Source organism: Condylura cristata, unplaced genomic scaffold (assembly GCF_000260355.1).
Source record: "Condylura cristata isolate star-nosed mole 26May11 unplaced genomic scaffold, ConCri1.0 scaffold00001, whole genome shotgun sequence".
In the NCBI taxonomy this organism is placed as follows: Eukaryota; Metazoa; Chordata; class Mammalia; order Eulipotyphla; family Talpidae; genus Condylura; species Condylura cristata.
Window position 1 is genome coordinate 11,217,052 of NW_004567102.1, and position 17,252 is coordinate 11,234,303.

A 17,252-nucleotide genomic window follows, 5' to 3' on the forward strand; every position below is an offset into this window, starting at 1 on the left:
GATGGAGGCGTTAATGGGCTTGCACTCCATGTATGGGGCTGGCCAGTTTTGATTGGCAGATGCTTCTACTGAGGCAGCAGTTTTTCATCTCCCAGTCTTTGTGGCCCACACTGTAACAGATAAGGGGTAGCAGACATCCTGTCTCGAGTGCACTCAGAAACAAATGCAAACTAATGCAAAACAGAATCAGAAAGCAGTTTTTCTTATTTTGGTCTCTAATGAAACTGTCATCTTTATTCATAGAATGGCTTCTTTATAGCTTCTATTTCTCCCCCTATGCAGTCACAAGTACTCACCTGAAACATGCACTTTTTGATGCTGGGTAAATCCACCTTAAATACTGCAGGCATCAAAGGTGACTGCATGGTAAAGGTCACTATGACAGAGGCATTGTGTACAAAACTTTGTGACTGTGTCTATGAGGCAGACAGAGTCAGACACACTCACACACACACCCCAGACATATGCGCTCAACTCTTTTCTCTATTTTGTTTCAAGCTCAGGGATTAGGTCACTGCCTTCCCCTTTTTACTCTGATCAGGGACATTTTTGACTGTTTAAAGGGCAGCCAAACATTTATGCTGCCATTATTCTTCTTTAGGAACAAGACTGAAAAGCTTCATACTGTCTGCCTCTACGCCTACTCAAGCTGATTGTCTTTTAATAGTTTCAATGAAAGTTGTGCAAGGAAATAATATTCTACAATCTTGGGTCTCTAGGGAAGAATATGGCCCTTTCCAGAGGAGAGTGAGCCTTTGCTGAATCTGCTACTTTATGAGTAAAACAGGAAGTTCATTCTCTTTTATTGTACCTTTTTCATTTTTGAAAAGCTGCCCAAATAGTTCCAAGTAGAGTTGAAGCAAAGTTATTAATGTCAAGAAGCCAAGATCTTTCTCCATGGTTTGCTGAATGAGGAAGGAAGAAAACTGTTTGTACTCAGTTGTCCTTTGCTGTTTCTGCTTGAGCCAAAGAAGCCGGAAGGAGAGAGAATGAATAAGTGAAAAGCGATGGTGTTTATCTTTTAACAAAATCACAATGTTCTGTACTCAGCTTCAGCAGTCAAATATGACCATTGCATCTTTAAGACAGACAGTTTCTTCTCCAAGAGACAACATACTAATTATAGTGCTTCTGCCAGGGGGAACTCACACATGCAAACCATTATGCTAAAATATAATTTCTTTTTCTTTAAGAATACTCAAGATCATTAGACATGGTTTCTTCACTGCTAGAAAATCAGGCCAAAAATGAAAACAAACAGTTTCAAGTATTTGCAACATAATTCCTGCATGCACTTATGGAAATACAGTAAAAATGCCCTAAAATGTGGTTTGACATTTCATGCTGCACTTTTCTTCTATTTTTCCAATTCCCTACCATGCGCCCTCTTATCCTATATCACTTTAGCATCATGATATTTCAGATTCTCACAGAGCAAGGACCACAGCTATTACCAAATAGTTGGGCTTTGAGTGAACTAATGAACAACAGGAAGCAGCCCAGAAGCTTGTTATAAATTAAACAAACTCCTTATAAATTAAACATGGTAACATATGAACACAAATGTAGGGCATGACAACATGACATATCTTTTAAAACCAGCAATTAAATGTACAGCAATGCTTTCCCTAATGATGTGCTATGCTAATTTAAGGCTGAGGTGACGATTCCATTGATTTAGCAGTTTAACATGGAACTCATAAATGAGAATAAAATCTGCAATAAAGAAATCATGGGGACTTTAGTATTTATGAGTACAGAATTAGGTATGTTATTATATGGGAGAAAGATATACTTCTCAATTCATTCAATTTTCTATATCATAAACTAAACCAAAAATGTTTAGGCTGAACTGTAAGCAGGTTCTTTAAAGAAATATATCCCTTTGTTAGGTATTCAGGTTCTCAATAGGATTTCATTGGTAAATTTTTAATTTAATTTTTAGTGTCTATATTACTTCTCACTGTTTACCTTTTTAATGTTTTTATTCAGAGATTCTGAAACTATAACAGGAGTGTAAGGCATTCCTTGTGATACCTGTGTCAAATATAAAATACTGTATTGAGCATGCAAATTCTATCTACTTAGTAAGAAGACAAAAGCAGGAAGAAAAATATATCCTCTGATCACGTATGGATTTGCTGAAGGACAAGATTGTTCTATTCCAGGAAACAGCCTCATTGGGAGAGATCTGACCAATACCATCTTTGACATTCACTGGTTTACTCTGCTCTAGGGTAAAAATAATCCACAACAATCATGCTGAATCTTAATGTGCACATTTTGCCCAGTGTTAACTGCCATTTGTTTATTCAGATAACTAGATTAATTCAGCTTCTAAAACAATGCTATTATTGCTATTACCATGTGGTATTATGAATAGATTTTCTTCATATATATGTTTTTTTAATTCTGGAAGCAGAATTTTTTTTTTTTAGTCTATACTCCTACCTTGGATCGTTGCTACGTAAAAAAAAAAAAAAACACCTTTAGAGACTACACTTTTGTGTAAGACAAAAACATTATTACTTGGTAAGCTATACAGATTGGCAACTAGAAATAAACTCTTGATTGTATTGGTAGAAATCGTGTGTATTTCTGCTTTAGTGGCAACAGATGAAACCTGCTGATATATGGGGTAACAAGTGCAAAGGAGGAGGGGAGCAGTGACTTCACTTCTTGACCCCTCCTCCCAGTATGTTTAACTACTTGCAGGTGTCAGCACATATCACTCTCGTCTTCCCTCACTTTAGATTCATGTTGATGAGACTGGCCCTATTTGCTAGGCTAAGTTCATCCAGCCTCTAAGGTTTCAGCCTAGACAACACTTGCGTTAGGAAGCCTTACCTAGTCATTCAGACAAAATAAGACTTCATGTAGGTGTCTGTCGCACCCGCTGATCCCACAGCAGCACTTGCCACAGTGAGTTACAGTTTCCCGTGCACTTGCTTGAGAGCTCCTTAGGGTTGTGAATATAAGCCAGTTTCCAAATGTGTGCTCAGTGCCTGACACTTAGCCTGCAATGTGGTCAGATGCCAATCAATAATTGTGGAACAGACAAATGTGTGCCCAGTGCTTGACACTTAGCCTGCAATGTGGTGAGATGCCATCAATAATTGTGGAACAGACAAATTAGTGAAATGCTGCTGCTGATAATGCTAATAATGGCTAAATTTGCTGTGTGCTTATTATGTGACAAGTACTATTCTAAGTCCTTCATATTCAATATTCACAATACCCTCACATGGCAGGTACAGTTACCAGTGCCATTTTATAGATGAAGAAACTGAGACTCAGAGAAACTTCTGGATCTCTTTTGAGGTGCTTTGCTTTGGAAATGGAGTGTGCTGGGAACCAAGCTGAAGTAACTCTTAATTGGTAACAGCAGATGAACATTATCATTAGGTTGAACCCTATGAAGCAATGACCTTCAACTGGTTTTAGCTTGCCAAAATAAAGCAGTTTCACATGGCTCAACCTTATATGCTGAGTTCAGTTATAGCATATTCACCCCATACCACATTCACCCCATATTCACACACACCTGGAAGAGACACTAACACTTCAACATATTGCTATGTGCAAGAGTAACAGACACATCGGTAGGGGCTAGAAAAAAGCATTCTGCACAAAATGCTTTTTAGCTGTGTCAACAGGGCCTCGTTTCAATGGTGGTCTGAGACTTACTGATCTCTTTGCCATATTCTACTCTTCACAGAACAATGATATTGGTTGTAATACATTCTGTCTGTGTAGACCCAGTTAAGGGCCCCCAAAGAGGTAAAATCAGTAATAACATGTTTTTCCATAGTTTTAACTCATGTATGATGACATAAAGCCAAAGGTAAAAGAAAATAAAGAAGAATTTGAAGCTGAAAATGATTTAAATTTGCCAGTTCCCAGTACTTCTGGACTATTGCCAGGATTAATTTAGATTGGGTCTTTCAGAGGCTGCACTGCTCTAACTTGATGTAGCCCAAAAAATAGACTTGATATAATGAGGCTAAAAAAAAAAAAGTCCACCTACCTTCACACAACTGACAGTCTGTTCTCAAGTTGCCTAGCCCTGGACCAGAATGTTTTATTTGTTGCCCTCCAGAAGAGGGTGACACTGTCTCTTAGTGAAAGGTCGTTGTGATGAAAATAACTTATAGACTAATCCAAAGCTATGTGAGGTGAATACTCACCGGAGGGAATAGAACTTGTTTTCAAGGTAAAAACATTTTTAGAGTTCGCTGCAGATTTTTATTTTAAAATCTCCAAATTCAACAATTCTTTCGCCTCCATAAACTTTCAAATGGAAAGCTCCAATATTTAGAGTAAACAATGTCTAAGCTTCCCCTTCATAGCAAGTTTTCTTTTTCTCCCCTGTCGTAAGAGTGTTATATCCTGGCAACTGGAATACAGAACCCCTTTGTGGTAAAGCTATCACACTATACCACTCAGAATGTGTTGCTAATGAGGTTATTGCTTAATAGAACCATAGAAGGACATTGAAAAAAGAAAATACCCTGACAAATGTGTTGACCGAAGGATGCCAACAACTCTCCCAGGGTCCTGTCCGAAATTCAAGGATTTAAAAAAAAGTAAAAATGAACTTTAGTGTATGTGAAAAATCATAACATTGAAACATAAGTCCATTTATCTTTTAACTATTTTTCTAGTTCTCTTCCAAAATTTTACTGGTTATTAAAACACTGCTGTGTAAATAAAAATGTTCTGCTTTATAACTCACTCCCTATTTCTTGTTCTTACAATATAATAATGTCATTGTTTGTTATATCACACTTATTCTTAAAGCAAGAGGGCTAGATGTGAAGGACTTTATTTAAGCACACTGAGGAAGGACTTCTGCAGAAAAATGAGACTGGGAAATCAAAAACAGAATGGGGAGTTCAAAAAAGGCCTCAGAAAGATTTCTAAAATTCTGAGACTCCTTAAAGAGTGTACCCGCCATGGTTTCCACTGAGATAAGCAGACTCTTCAGAAGCAGCATCCTATTTGCTAAATGGACTCTGAATTGTTCACTGCTGAGGCTGAGTTGTCCGCTGATCATATGGTCATAGGGAATGTATTCCTAGAATTTCCATTTAAGTGAAATTAAATTCCCAGACTGGGAATAGAGCTGCAAACAAATTAACACATTTCATTAGCATATATCCCTTGCCCTGATGAGTAAGTAAGTGCCCACTTCTCTTTAAAGATATTTAAAATCAACTGTTTCACGTACCCACTATCAATAGAGTCATTAGACCACCAAAAATGAGGGCTCTCAACACTCTCAAAGATAAAACACAACACAGGCTGTAATTAGAATCACAGACTGTAGGAGCTGGAGTGGGTCTTTGAGGTAATTTAGTTCAACCTTCTCATTGTACAGTTGAGCTTGAGTGACTTTTCCAAATGTTATTCAGCCAGTTAATGGCTGGATGGGGAGTAGTCCTTGGTCTCCTGACTCTTATTCCGCTGCTTTTGCCATTATAACAGGCTTCAGCCATGATATACTATTTAGACAAGGTCAGCAATCCCAGGCACTATCAAGACTTAATGGAAAGGGATTCTATTAACATGAGGCCTTAACAGAAAATTTCCTGTGTTTAAACTCCTAAAATTTCAAGTTGAGGGCTAACTTAGCACTCTCAGCATGAAAAGGCAAAGGGGACTGTATAAACTAGGATCTGAGAGTAAAAGAACATAAATTAGAAATATCTACGGAAAGATTCATAAGCACGTACTAAAAGCAGAACATTTACCTGAATACTATTTTTCTTTATCATCTATTGTAAATACATACAATAGGAATGAGAAATTACTGTTTTATGGAACAGTAAATAATTTTTCAATGGATAGTAACTATGTTCTGCTAAAAAATGAAGCATCAACTTGGAAATTAGGTCATTTGGTTCTATGCTGGTCTCTGCCATTCACTGAGATTCTCTAGCTTCCTGAGTCAGTTTGCTAGTCTATAAACTGCAAGGGTTGTCTATCACAAGTGTACCCAGAAAAGCCCTGATGGTTCAGAAGATGCTCAGAAAAGGGGAGGGGAGAAGGGTGACAGGGAGGCCAAGTTGCTAGGAGTTCTGAGTTTTCCTCCCCAACCTCAACTGGGTAATTCTACTTTGAACTGATTTTGGTATTAAGCTAATATGTAAAATCTTATTTGAAGATCAAGTTATGTGATAAGGTTTAAAAGCCACCAAAAAAACTGAAAGTACTACAATACTGTCTTTAACTCTAAAGTTTACTTCCCAGCTCATGATTCCCCCATCATGAATTAACTCCAGGCTTCGATGACGGCTTTCTCTAAGCCCTTAGCACCACTTTTCCTGCACTCCTGACATTCCCGGCAGGTACTTCCTGCTTTGATAATCTCAAAATGTTGGTAATTTCCTGGCCATCCACTGCTGCTTCTCACCTCCCTGGAACTCTGCTCATGTTCCCGTGGCATCTCCCCCTCTGTCAGGCCACACTCTCCAATACTCAGCTCAGGGGCTCTCCCTCCATCAAGCCTTCTCTGAATACAGAACTAGGTGAAACACTCTCCATTTGCTTCTATTTCATCCTCTGAAGAGTTTTCAGAGTCAATAAACATAATGAAATGATATAATTCTCTACTATCTTTCAACTGGGCTATAAATATCTATGACCAAGCCTTTCTCTTTTATATTTGCTAAAATATTACTGCCTAAAAGTTCAATAAAGACTTAATGGAAGAGAGGGAAAAACATCTTGTACTTAACCAAAAAGTTTAATATCAAAAATTCTGGAAAAGCCTTGATGTTGCAGTTTATTTTTCGAAGGCTTACCCTCTTATTGTGAAAGTCTTAATTGCTAGGTACAAAGAAGTGAATCTCAACAAGGACTTAACTATATGATATGAAATCTGTTTTGAAGCAATAGGAAGTCTGGCCTGAGAGAGCAATACTACCTTTAAAAGCTGTTTTAAAAACTTTCCTCAAAGAAAAAACTAAAAAACCGTTCATTAAAAAAAAGTAACAGGCCCTCCATGGTGGCGCAGCAGATTAAAGCAGAGCACTAAAGCTAAAGCCACTTCCGCAAGAGTTCTAGCCCTACTTCTAGCCCCTGTAGGAAGTGACCTACATGGCGCAGCAGACCTCTCCTGACCCGTCCACTGCTCCCCTCAGCAGTGTACTTCATCACTCGGCCTGTTCTGCTCCCCACTCTGTCTCTGGTGAATCCTCTCATCACACCTGCACCTCTGGCCTGTACTCCATTTCTGTATGCACAAATAAATAAATCTTAAAACAACAACAATATAGTAACAAAGCTAAGAGAAAGGGTCAGTATGTATATGTAGAATATTTATATGTATCTATATTATATCTTTCACCCAACTATTTATAAATGATTTATCAAGCACCTATTCTGTTAGGTGTTGGGAATGTATCTGTGATGGAAACAGGAGTCCACGCCCTTAGAGCAACATATCTGATAGTGGGAGAACAAGACAAGTACACAGTGTGGTAGGGTTGACAGGTGCTACTTAGCTAAGCTAGGAAGAGGCAGTGGGGACCCTGTTGAGGGAATGAGGTCACCATCCAAATAAGAGTCAGGGAAGGCTTACTGGTTCAGGTAAGATCAGCAAGGCCTGTGAGAAACTAGGGAGGAAATCATGGCGAGATATAACCAAAGAACAAGTCAAGTGGAGTGAATTTCGAGTGGAAAGAGCCTAAATGGAGTATCTGACACACAGGAGAGAAACCTGTGGTAGTGAGAGAATGAGCAAGATGGCAAGAATGGGAGGTGAATTAGGAGAGGATACCAGGGGTCTAATCACATAGAATATCAGAGGTAACAACTTGGAGTAGATCACACATACACCCAACCTTTTAAGAGTTCTGTTGTAAATGAACCATAATAATAATAATAATAGTAAACAGAACTGTCGCGGACAGGGTTCAAGAGAGGGAAGAACTAAATCTGTTCCTATACAGAGAGGAGGAAGAGAGCAGAAAGACTGTCGTGAGGAAGGGGAGGTCAGGTACCCTGCTTGGCAAAGCAATGGGCACGTCTTCAGAAGCAATACTTCTTCCTCAGAGGATCTAAGACAAAAAGGGTTAAACTGCAGAAATAGTGAGGTGAAGAAGAAAAGCCTATATTGGACTTTTGGTTTTCCTTTTAAGAAGCAAAGTCTGAGAATCATGGGAACAAAACTGGGGGCTTAAGAGTAAATAGAAGAATAGTTCAGTACAGTTCCTGTGAGGCTGTTAATGAACAAACTCCTCAAATTTCCATACTTCCCCACCTTCTGACTGGAAGGGGAGATGTATGAATCATATTTTATTGTTTAACGGGGGAGTCAGGAAGAAAGAGGACAAAAATGATGATAACAGGAGGCTCCCGTGAGTGTTAAATGAGGCTCAGTCTTTCTATACTAGTGGGTGTGACAACTCCTCTTCTGGTCCTCAGGCAGCACCACAAACCTAAAACCAAGACCTCACATCCTAGAGAAAGCTCTGGCTACAAGTATTTATTATTCCCCACAGCCTTCAGTGGCTGCTTGTGTGGAAGTTCTAAATTACCCTTCAGCGGGTGGAGCTTGCAGGAAGACAAGTAGGAGGAGTGACTGCAGTCAGGGCAGACAATCACTATGGGGGCTGCTATAAGTCAGGAGCAGCAATTTTAGCTAAGAGCTATTTTCTGTTATAAAGAATATTCACACTGTATATGTCTTCAGTTCAGAATAGTTGAAATATCTTCTACAAGTATGGTTTGCTGAAATCTAATGAAGATTCATCTCGCCTTATTATCTCTTCTAGAAAGTTATTTTTTTTTTTTTGTAAGCAGGAATAAGCAGACCCACCCCCAATGCTGATTTATAATCACAGCCTGCATACGCAAGCCCACAACAAGCTTGCATGACACATGGTAGAATCTCATTGGTTCACACCCCTGCAGAAACCACAACCCCCTTAACTTTCAATAAAGCAAAGGCCTCTTTACCTAAGTGCACATTAGCTGCTGGCTTAGGCCTGCTGTATGACATGGCTGCCTCCCCAGCGGGCAGGCGCGCCACAGCAAGGCACTCATTAAGCTATTGAGTTTCATTCCAGTAACTGTTCAAATACATTCTTCATTGTACCAGAAAGTATGTTTGTTTGATGCTGCAACTTTGATTCCCCCCCGGCCCCTGCTACTCTCCCTCTATGCCCCTCATCCCCTCACCCCTGTTTTGGTATTTGTTCCCATGCTAATGTACTCACAAAAATTCAGTAATTCTCAATGGGTCTCTTAGTCATTAGTGCAAATTAGTGAGGTTTTACTGAATATGGTCAGATTTGATTTGCCAAGTTCTTTTCCCGTTAAGGTTTTAAACCCATGTGTATTTCAAGGGAAATCTAATTTGTAGGTTTCGGATTCATTTACACTCAACTCACAAAGTGGTTCTGTGAGTGCCTCCATAGCTGGTGCACAAGAAGCCACAGGAGCTGGTTTCCCTTCCTTTTAACAAGTTCTTGTTAGAATGTTTGCTTTGAAGTAGGTATTTGGACCACGCTGGAAGCAAATAGAACCAAACCCCAGGAAAATGTAAAGTAAAATTTAAAAACCAAGTTCAAAACATTTTTCCTTGCTCCAATAATTATACTCTTTAAAGAAAAAACTCCAAGGATGGAACCATCCATTTCAGTCTTTGAGGGATGATGTCACCCACCCGCCTGCGTGAATGAAACTATGTCACACTGCTTCTGTCTTGCAGGGTGACGAGAATACCGCCTATGAGTAGATGGCTTTCTCGGTTTACATCTTGTCCCGTCCACTTTTATCATTACACCGATGGTCTACTAACTCCGCTCCACTATCCCCACTAGGCCTCTGCTATTGGGATTCTTTTCTCAGGTGTCCTTTTTGTCTATGCCTGCACTCAGATATACTAATTCCTGGTTGTCCCCCCTTCTTTGAAGCTCTTTGGTGCTGTCTATGTTCCTGGACTTCACCACAGCAACCACTTCCTGCCTTCCCCATGTTTGTCCTGACAAGAGAGATCCCTTGTCTTTGTACATAGATCCCCAAACCTACTTTCTGGCTGAGTTTGGCTGAGATCGACAACACAGCTGACTGCTGTCATTCTTGCTCCTCCCACACCTTGCTTCCAGGAAGGGCTTCTGTGGTGATAACTTCCTTGGTATCTCTACTGCTCCAGACACACTGCCAGTGCTGTCTCCTCTCTTTCATTTTGAATCATACTGACTGACGGAGCTAGATCTTAGTGATGCTTGTAAATAAAGAACTAAAACGGACCCTCTTTGGTGGCACAACTGGTTAAAGTGCAGCACTGTGCGGCTGTCTGCAGCCACTGCAGCACGAGTTTGATCCCCGGCCAGGGAGGTGATCCACATGGCATAACAGACCTCTCCTGACCCACCCGCTGCTCCCCTCAGTAGTGTATTTCAGTAAACCTGCTTGTTCTGCACCCTAATCTGTCTCTGGTGAATCCTCTCAGCTCCCTCACAACCCCCGGGCCTATACCCAAGTCTTGCAGGCATAAATATAACAAATCTTTAAAAAAAAATGAAAGAACTAAGTCTTAGTGATGCTTTTGATACCCATTTCCACGGTGAGGCCATCACCAGTAGGAAAAGAGTACTGATGAAACTGTCCTCATGGATGACATGTACAGTGCTAAAAAGGCAAACCACCTGGCACAATGCCAGTCCTGTCCAAACATCAAACTTAAGCAGATCTCAACATTCTGAATATGAATATGTTGCTTTGTCTTTTTATATTTTCCTTCAAGTGTGTCTGTTTGGGGAAAAAAAAATAGCCCCTAAAGACTACAGCAATGCCACAAGGCCCTTCTTCACCAAGTGTCGCCTGTCCAACAACGCTTTCCAATGCCTGGGAGTTCATGTCAAGAGGTTTTGGAGAAAAATAGCCATGGATGCAGCTAAATGCAGGGGTGACTCATTATAACAGTGGTGAACTCAGCAGTGAACAAAAAGCTGAGATATAAACCACTAAGAACAACTAAGACTTCAGTGAATTCTCTCACTTAAACTGCAACTGTTCTGCAACTAATTCAGGGAGTAGCAGAAGAGACATATTGACAAATACTCCTAAAGTGCTTAGATATCAATGTGTCTGTACATATGAAGTATAAATTACACACAACATACCATGTATTATTTACCTATACCAGTTATACATTACTATGAATGAGAAAGCCCTTTCTCACTTGTCTGGAGTTCTTGCTCTAAAGCTTTTGGAGAACACAGTAGTGATCCACTAAAGGGATACATCACAATATTCTCACAGCCACCCTGTAAGGATTCCTCAGAATGTGGAGGATATTCATTCATGTTCACTCAATTACGCATTTACCCATCAATCTTTAACAAGGTAACAATGATGTGTGACCAGGTGAGATTCTATGCATTACTTGAGAAAGAATTTCTGGAAGTGAGAGGAGAGAGAATGAACCATCTTTTCCCATTTCCCTACTTTTCCGTTTACAAAGCAAAGAAAAAGTAGAAAGCCAATTATTATATGTATAGGTACAAAGTACCTGAATTCAAATAACCAGTTTTTCCCCCCCATTTACCATTTTTTTTTTTCAAAAAAGATTTTCAGGGGCCCTCACTGGTGGTGCAACAGATTAAAACACAACACTAAGAAACTATCCACAGCCACCGCAGCAGGAGTGCAATCCCCAGCCAAGGAGGTGACCCACATGGCGTGGCAGACTTCTCCTGTCTCACCTCTGTTCCCCTCAGCAGTGTATTTCAGTAGACCTGCCTGTTCTACTCCCCACTCTGTCTCTGGTGAATCCCCTCACCCTCTGCACCTCAGGCCTGTACCCCAGTTCTTGTGTGCATAAATAAATCTTAAAAAAAATTCAAATTTTTCTTATTCTTTCACTTCTTAGATCTCTCTTTTTAAGGGATTTAAATAATGGAGTTTTCAATAACTAGCATATAGTTACAAATAACTTCTACTAATGGTACAGTGTTGTCTCACACCATAGCTCCTTCAGTTAAAATGTATGTAGAATATAACAAGACTCTAAATGGTGAACTAAAAGAATTTCATCAGAATCCTGTACTTAATATTTGTGCCTATCCAAAAAAAAAAAAAAAAGCTGCACTTCAGTTATATGAATACTTAAATATTGATGCCTACACATTTAAAATGCGCTGAATAAAAAGATGACTGATAGATAAACAGGAGAATATATTTGCAAAAAGAGGAGTAAAATATTAACTGGTGAAGGGTACAGGGTGTTCATTCATTCTAAGTATCAAGCTTTCTGTCTCTATGACTCATGTTTAAAGTTTCCAATATAAAATAGATTATGAAGTATTATGGGGCAATATCATCAAAATGCAACTTCTACTTCTATTTCTTTTATATATTTATTGATAATATATGTATTACTTTTCTGATTTTGGAAGCCAATGAAATTTTAGTTTTTTTGTTTGTTTGTTTGTTTTTTTCCTTAATCTGAGAAGGTGATATATGAGTACAAACACATGGAGTGAAGAGAGAACCTACAGTGAACCACTCAGAGGAATTTCTACTGATTGTGTCCCCCTTCTTCTCAGTGATTAAATGAGGTCATAGGTGGGGGTCATCATCTAACAGGATTAGTGGATCTATGAGAGAGACAGATCTATTTCTTGATACCTCTCCATGTACCTCTACTACAGTGAAGCAAAGAACAGGTAAAACTATCACTGGCAAACAGCAGACAGCTCTCAACAAGAACAAAGTTGGCCAGGACCTTGATCTTATTGAGATTTAAATTTAGATTTCTATATCTTCAGGATTGTGAAAAGGTAAATACCTGCTGCTTAAGCCATCCAATCTCAGGTATTTTGTTGGCCTGAGGTAATACAACTTCTGGAAGTTAAACATCTGTGAATATTTAGGTAGTCTGCATGCAAACAGTACAAAGGAAAAAGAATTGACAAGAATATTTAGAATTAGAATGGCAGGATGTTATAGCTGGAAGGGTTTTTTAGCAATCATGTCCTCAAAATTCTCATTTTACAGATGAGGAAACAAGTTCACAGAGGTCTGGTGATTCATCTGAGGCCCTTCAGAGGGGTTAGTGACAAAGCAAGGACTCTTGAGCCCAAGCTTCTTGACTTCTGCTCTCTCACAACATCACATAACATCATTAAATCAAATCCCTTGAGCCAAGAATCAGCAATCAAAAATCTAATTTCTTTCCTTCTACTGAAATCTCATTCAGGAATTTAGCTCCATTATTGTCCTGTCTTTTTTCTTTATTCTTATTTGTTACCAAACATCAATTTACCAGGATGAAAATTAAAGCAAAATCTCCTGAACAAATACAAACTGTGAGTAAGTATACAAAAGGATAAGCACAAAGACAAAAATCACAGTTAAAGTTCAACAAATGTGGACTCTATTATTCATTTGCAGCAGTGATCTGTGTGTGCAAAGATAGTACATGAGCATACAGAAGGCATCTTACTTCCTAATAGTTGCTTATTATAACATATAAAGACATTCTAGAAAAATAATAAAAATGCATTTTTCCAAATTAATCATTTATAGTCTAATTTAGCACAATATTACCTCTTTATAACATTTAAAATATCCATTTTGATAAAACATTCTCATAAATAGACCAAGAAAACCAGGTTAATAAGCCTGTGCATTTTATGGAGTAGTAAAATGATACATTTAAAAATAATATAAATATATAAAAATTGAACAATATAATAATTGAACATTATTTTGTTTAAAAAGTTCTCATGGAACTTTTAAATTTCACTTTTCCACTAGGTAAACTCAGAAAGTCTGAAGATATATACTCTTAACGGTGCTGATTCGGTGGAAACATGCCAAAGATATGCAGAAATGGTAATGACATTATTACCAGTTAATGCTTTACATTTTTTCTTTAACATTTCTTTAGTTTCTCAATACCATTCAGTTTCACTATACACAGTCACTGAATTGAACCACAAGACAGTCCATTCCACACTTTTTCTTTTTATATTTATGTCAGCCACAGTTTGCATCTACAATCTATATGGTGTGGTAAAAAGTAATGTGAATGATTTGTCACCATTGAGCCTTTGCAAAAGAATGTGCTGCAAACTCTGAAGATAACTACTAGAGAGTAATTTCACAACTATTTTGAGTGAAGACAGCATTGTTTGGAATTGGAGAGAGATGCAAGGACATTTTGTTTTGAAGGACACAGCTTCTGAGAGGTAATGCTCTGGTTATACTCAAAAACAAAAGACACAAGAACAATACGAACTGGTCAAATTACTTTCTAGTTTCACCTGTCTTATAAAAATGGCTAAAACGACTATCTATATTGCTGGGAGCCAGCGTCCAGCCTGATGCAATAACTGCGTGGAAGACAATGTGATTTTCCTTTTCAGGGTTTTCACCCAAACAGAATTGCAATTAGAGAAAAAGTTGGAGAACAATCAATCTATTTCACTGAACATTGAAACCATCCTGTATTGCTTTAACAGGCTGTATAGCAAAAAGTGACAGTAATTTTCTTTATCCAAGTAAGTGAGAAGCATGGAAACCTAACTATGGTAGGGTGAAATGAGACACTGTATGTTGCAGCAGTGTCTACAACAATGAGACAGCCACAGAGTCTTTGGGAATGAAGGAGACTTCTCTTCCCCCTTTCTAAATGGTGATATCCTGGGGACAGTTTGTATAGGAGGCAATGCTATGTGCCCATGGACATTTAGAATCCTAGGGACAAAAACCATCCCTTTTTCTTACTTCTAACCTTTTTCTGTAAAACAATCTTTTAATGTGTGAGTAAGAGTCCACTGTTTAGATGCTGTCAGAATCAATTACATATTTCAAAAGTAGGTAAGCAACAGGCAGGCTTGAAAGACAGATGTGCACATAATGTGGTTTAATATTAACAGAAGACCCAAATTCAAGTTCCAGCTCTACTGTTTGGTAACTTCAGAAAAAAAGTAATAAGCCTTCATGAATTTTAGTTTTCTCATCTGTAAAATCATCACCATAATCATTATCATCATCATGATGTCATCACTGACATATTCAAGACACTGTTATTTGTCATATTTTGCACATGAAGAGCTGAGTCACAAATGGGGTAAGTAACATTTTCAAAGATAATATTGACTTTACTGTGTTATTTTAAGACTGAATACAATATCAAGGTGATTTTATATTCTCTTTGGAAATGATCTTTGGGATCTCCTACTCTTAAACTCTAATGTAAACAATAGGGATTTAAGATTCACAAAAAACCTAGTTAACTTAAGATACTAAACTTTTTTAGTTCTCATTCTAGTTGCCCTTTAAAAGTATCTCTTTCCACTATTTCCTCTTCTCTAAGTAAGTTTCATACATTATTTCACTTACATACATAAAATTCCTTGAGGGTAGAGAAGTAGAAGGTGCCCACGTTTTTTTAAAAACAGGATACTTTCAAGTCAGAGTATATCTGGAATAAAAAGTTAAGGTCAAATGCATGATAGCACAACTAGGATGGTTATTTATCTCATTCTGACTCTCCTTAGGGCACTGTGCCAAGCATCTTGTATTAATTATCTCATTAAGTGCTAAATCTACCTTTGGGTGCATAACTTAAAATGTTAGTTTTGAAAAAACCAGAGAATGACTGAGGCTGATTTATAAAATGAAGACATTCTGGGTTTAAGATTCCAAATCCCAGTTGTGTTATCTCAGTCCAAAGTCCTACTAAAGAGGATCAACTGAAGGCCAAGCAGATTAATTAGTGTGAGGTTTGGGCAAGGCATCGAGAATGAAGGCCTTCTCCTTCTAAGAGGACACACACAGAACCTTCAGTACTTTTTTGAAGAGTAGGGGTTAACCTCAACTCTTTCAGCAGAATTTCACGTTTGTTTGCCAAAATGGATTTTTAAAAACAATGCCTGAATTACCCTACAGCCCATTAGTCATCCTTCAGAAATCTAATGTTAGAAAAAATTTCAGTTAAGATTTAGTGAAGGGAAAAATGAACTATATTCAGGGGTTCTTGGCTGTGGTCCTTCATTCAATAGAATTTTTCCTCTTTAGAATCTGCAGTTACTGGATGTAATATGCAGCCTAATGTCAGCACTGGAACTTAGGGAGATGAGATGAGGTTCCTGACTTTGTCCTACACTTTCTTACTGAGCCCCAATGATCTTTTCCCAGAGACTGCATCTTGCTTGAGTTTCTGAGGTAGACAGCTTCTGACATGGTCTTGGCAATTCCCTCCTACTATTCATGCCTTTTGGTAGTTACCTTCTACACTGAACCAGGGTCGATCAGAGTAACAGTATGTGACCCTTGGTTTGAGGCTTGTTCACAAAAGGTTTTGAGGGTTCTATTTGCTTCTTGGATGGCTTGTTCTGGGTGGCCTGCTGCTCTGAAAGGGGAATACTTAACCAGTCCCACGGAGAACTGAAGTCCACAGTCAATGACCAGTACTGATAGCGAGTCACCTTAGAGGTAGGTTGTCCAGTCTTAATAACCATCTGCTCACATCTGACTGCAACCTCAAGGGGAACCACAAGCCGAAACTGCCCAGTCAGGCTGCTCCCAAATTTCTAGCATCCAGAGATAAAGAGATGATAAATGATCACTGTTGTTTTGAGACAGAAAGTTTTGGGGTTATTTGTTACATTATAATAGATACAACAGATAATGACTATGGCTGCCAACCTTGAACCTGCAGCAGTTCTTTGTGATCCCCATGAAATTCATGAACCACCATCATTCAATAAGTTAGTACAAACTATAAAATTATAATCACAGTTAGCCAAAAGGTGGTTACTCATATTTTGATGTACATTAATTTGTGACAGGCATTCTTGTTTTGGGAGGTGGTAGTTTTGAAGACAACATCGCCATCTCCATTTTAGGAGATGCCAATTTCATATGTTTGTAAAATTCCTAATTTAATAAATTGTTGATAATGTTTATCTGTATCCATGCACATGTTAAGTTAAACAAAGAAGCCAACTTGCCTAGCTTTCTTTTTGAAGATACGTTTTGATGTTGTGGTCTGATGGTGGTGGAGCGAGAAACTGGAGGACCCCCAAACAAGGAGAATTTGAAAAAAGCAACAAGAAAGCAACTCCTCTGTTGAAATGCAGTGCAGTGACTTTCCAGAAGAAGAAATTTTAATAACTCCTCATGTGTCCAAAGGGCTTCATTTCAACCAGCACAAAAATGTAGTAAGATTTTTACAAAGATAATTTTTTGAAAGCCAGGCACTGGGCATGGGATCTCAATTCTAAACA

General features: G+C 38.5%; 1 protein-coding gene across 3 annotated transcripts in view; it reads right to left on the minus strand.

The window, feature by feature from the left end:
* SUPT3H (suppressor of Ty 3 homolog (S. cerevisiae)) overlaps positions 1 to 17,252 on the minus strand; it is a 382,176-nt gene that overhangs the window by 35,594 nt on the left and 329,330 nt on the right. For 2 of the 3 annotated variants that reach the window (XM_012723795.1, XM_012723800.1), the window contains one exon: positions 812 to 956. The exons of the other annotated variant lie outside the window; for it this stretch is intronic. In XM_012723795.1, the coding sequence (XP_012579249.1) occupies positions 812 to 956 (145 nt within the window). The remainder of the gene's footprint in view (positions 1 to 811; positions 957 to 17,252) is intronic. 3 annotated transcript variants of the gene reach the window in all.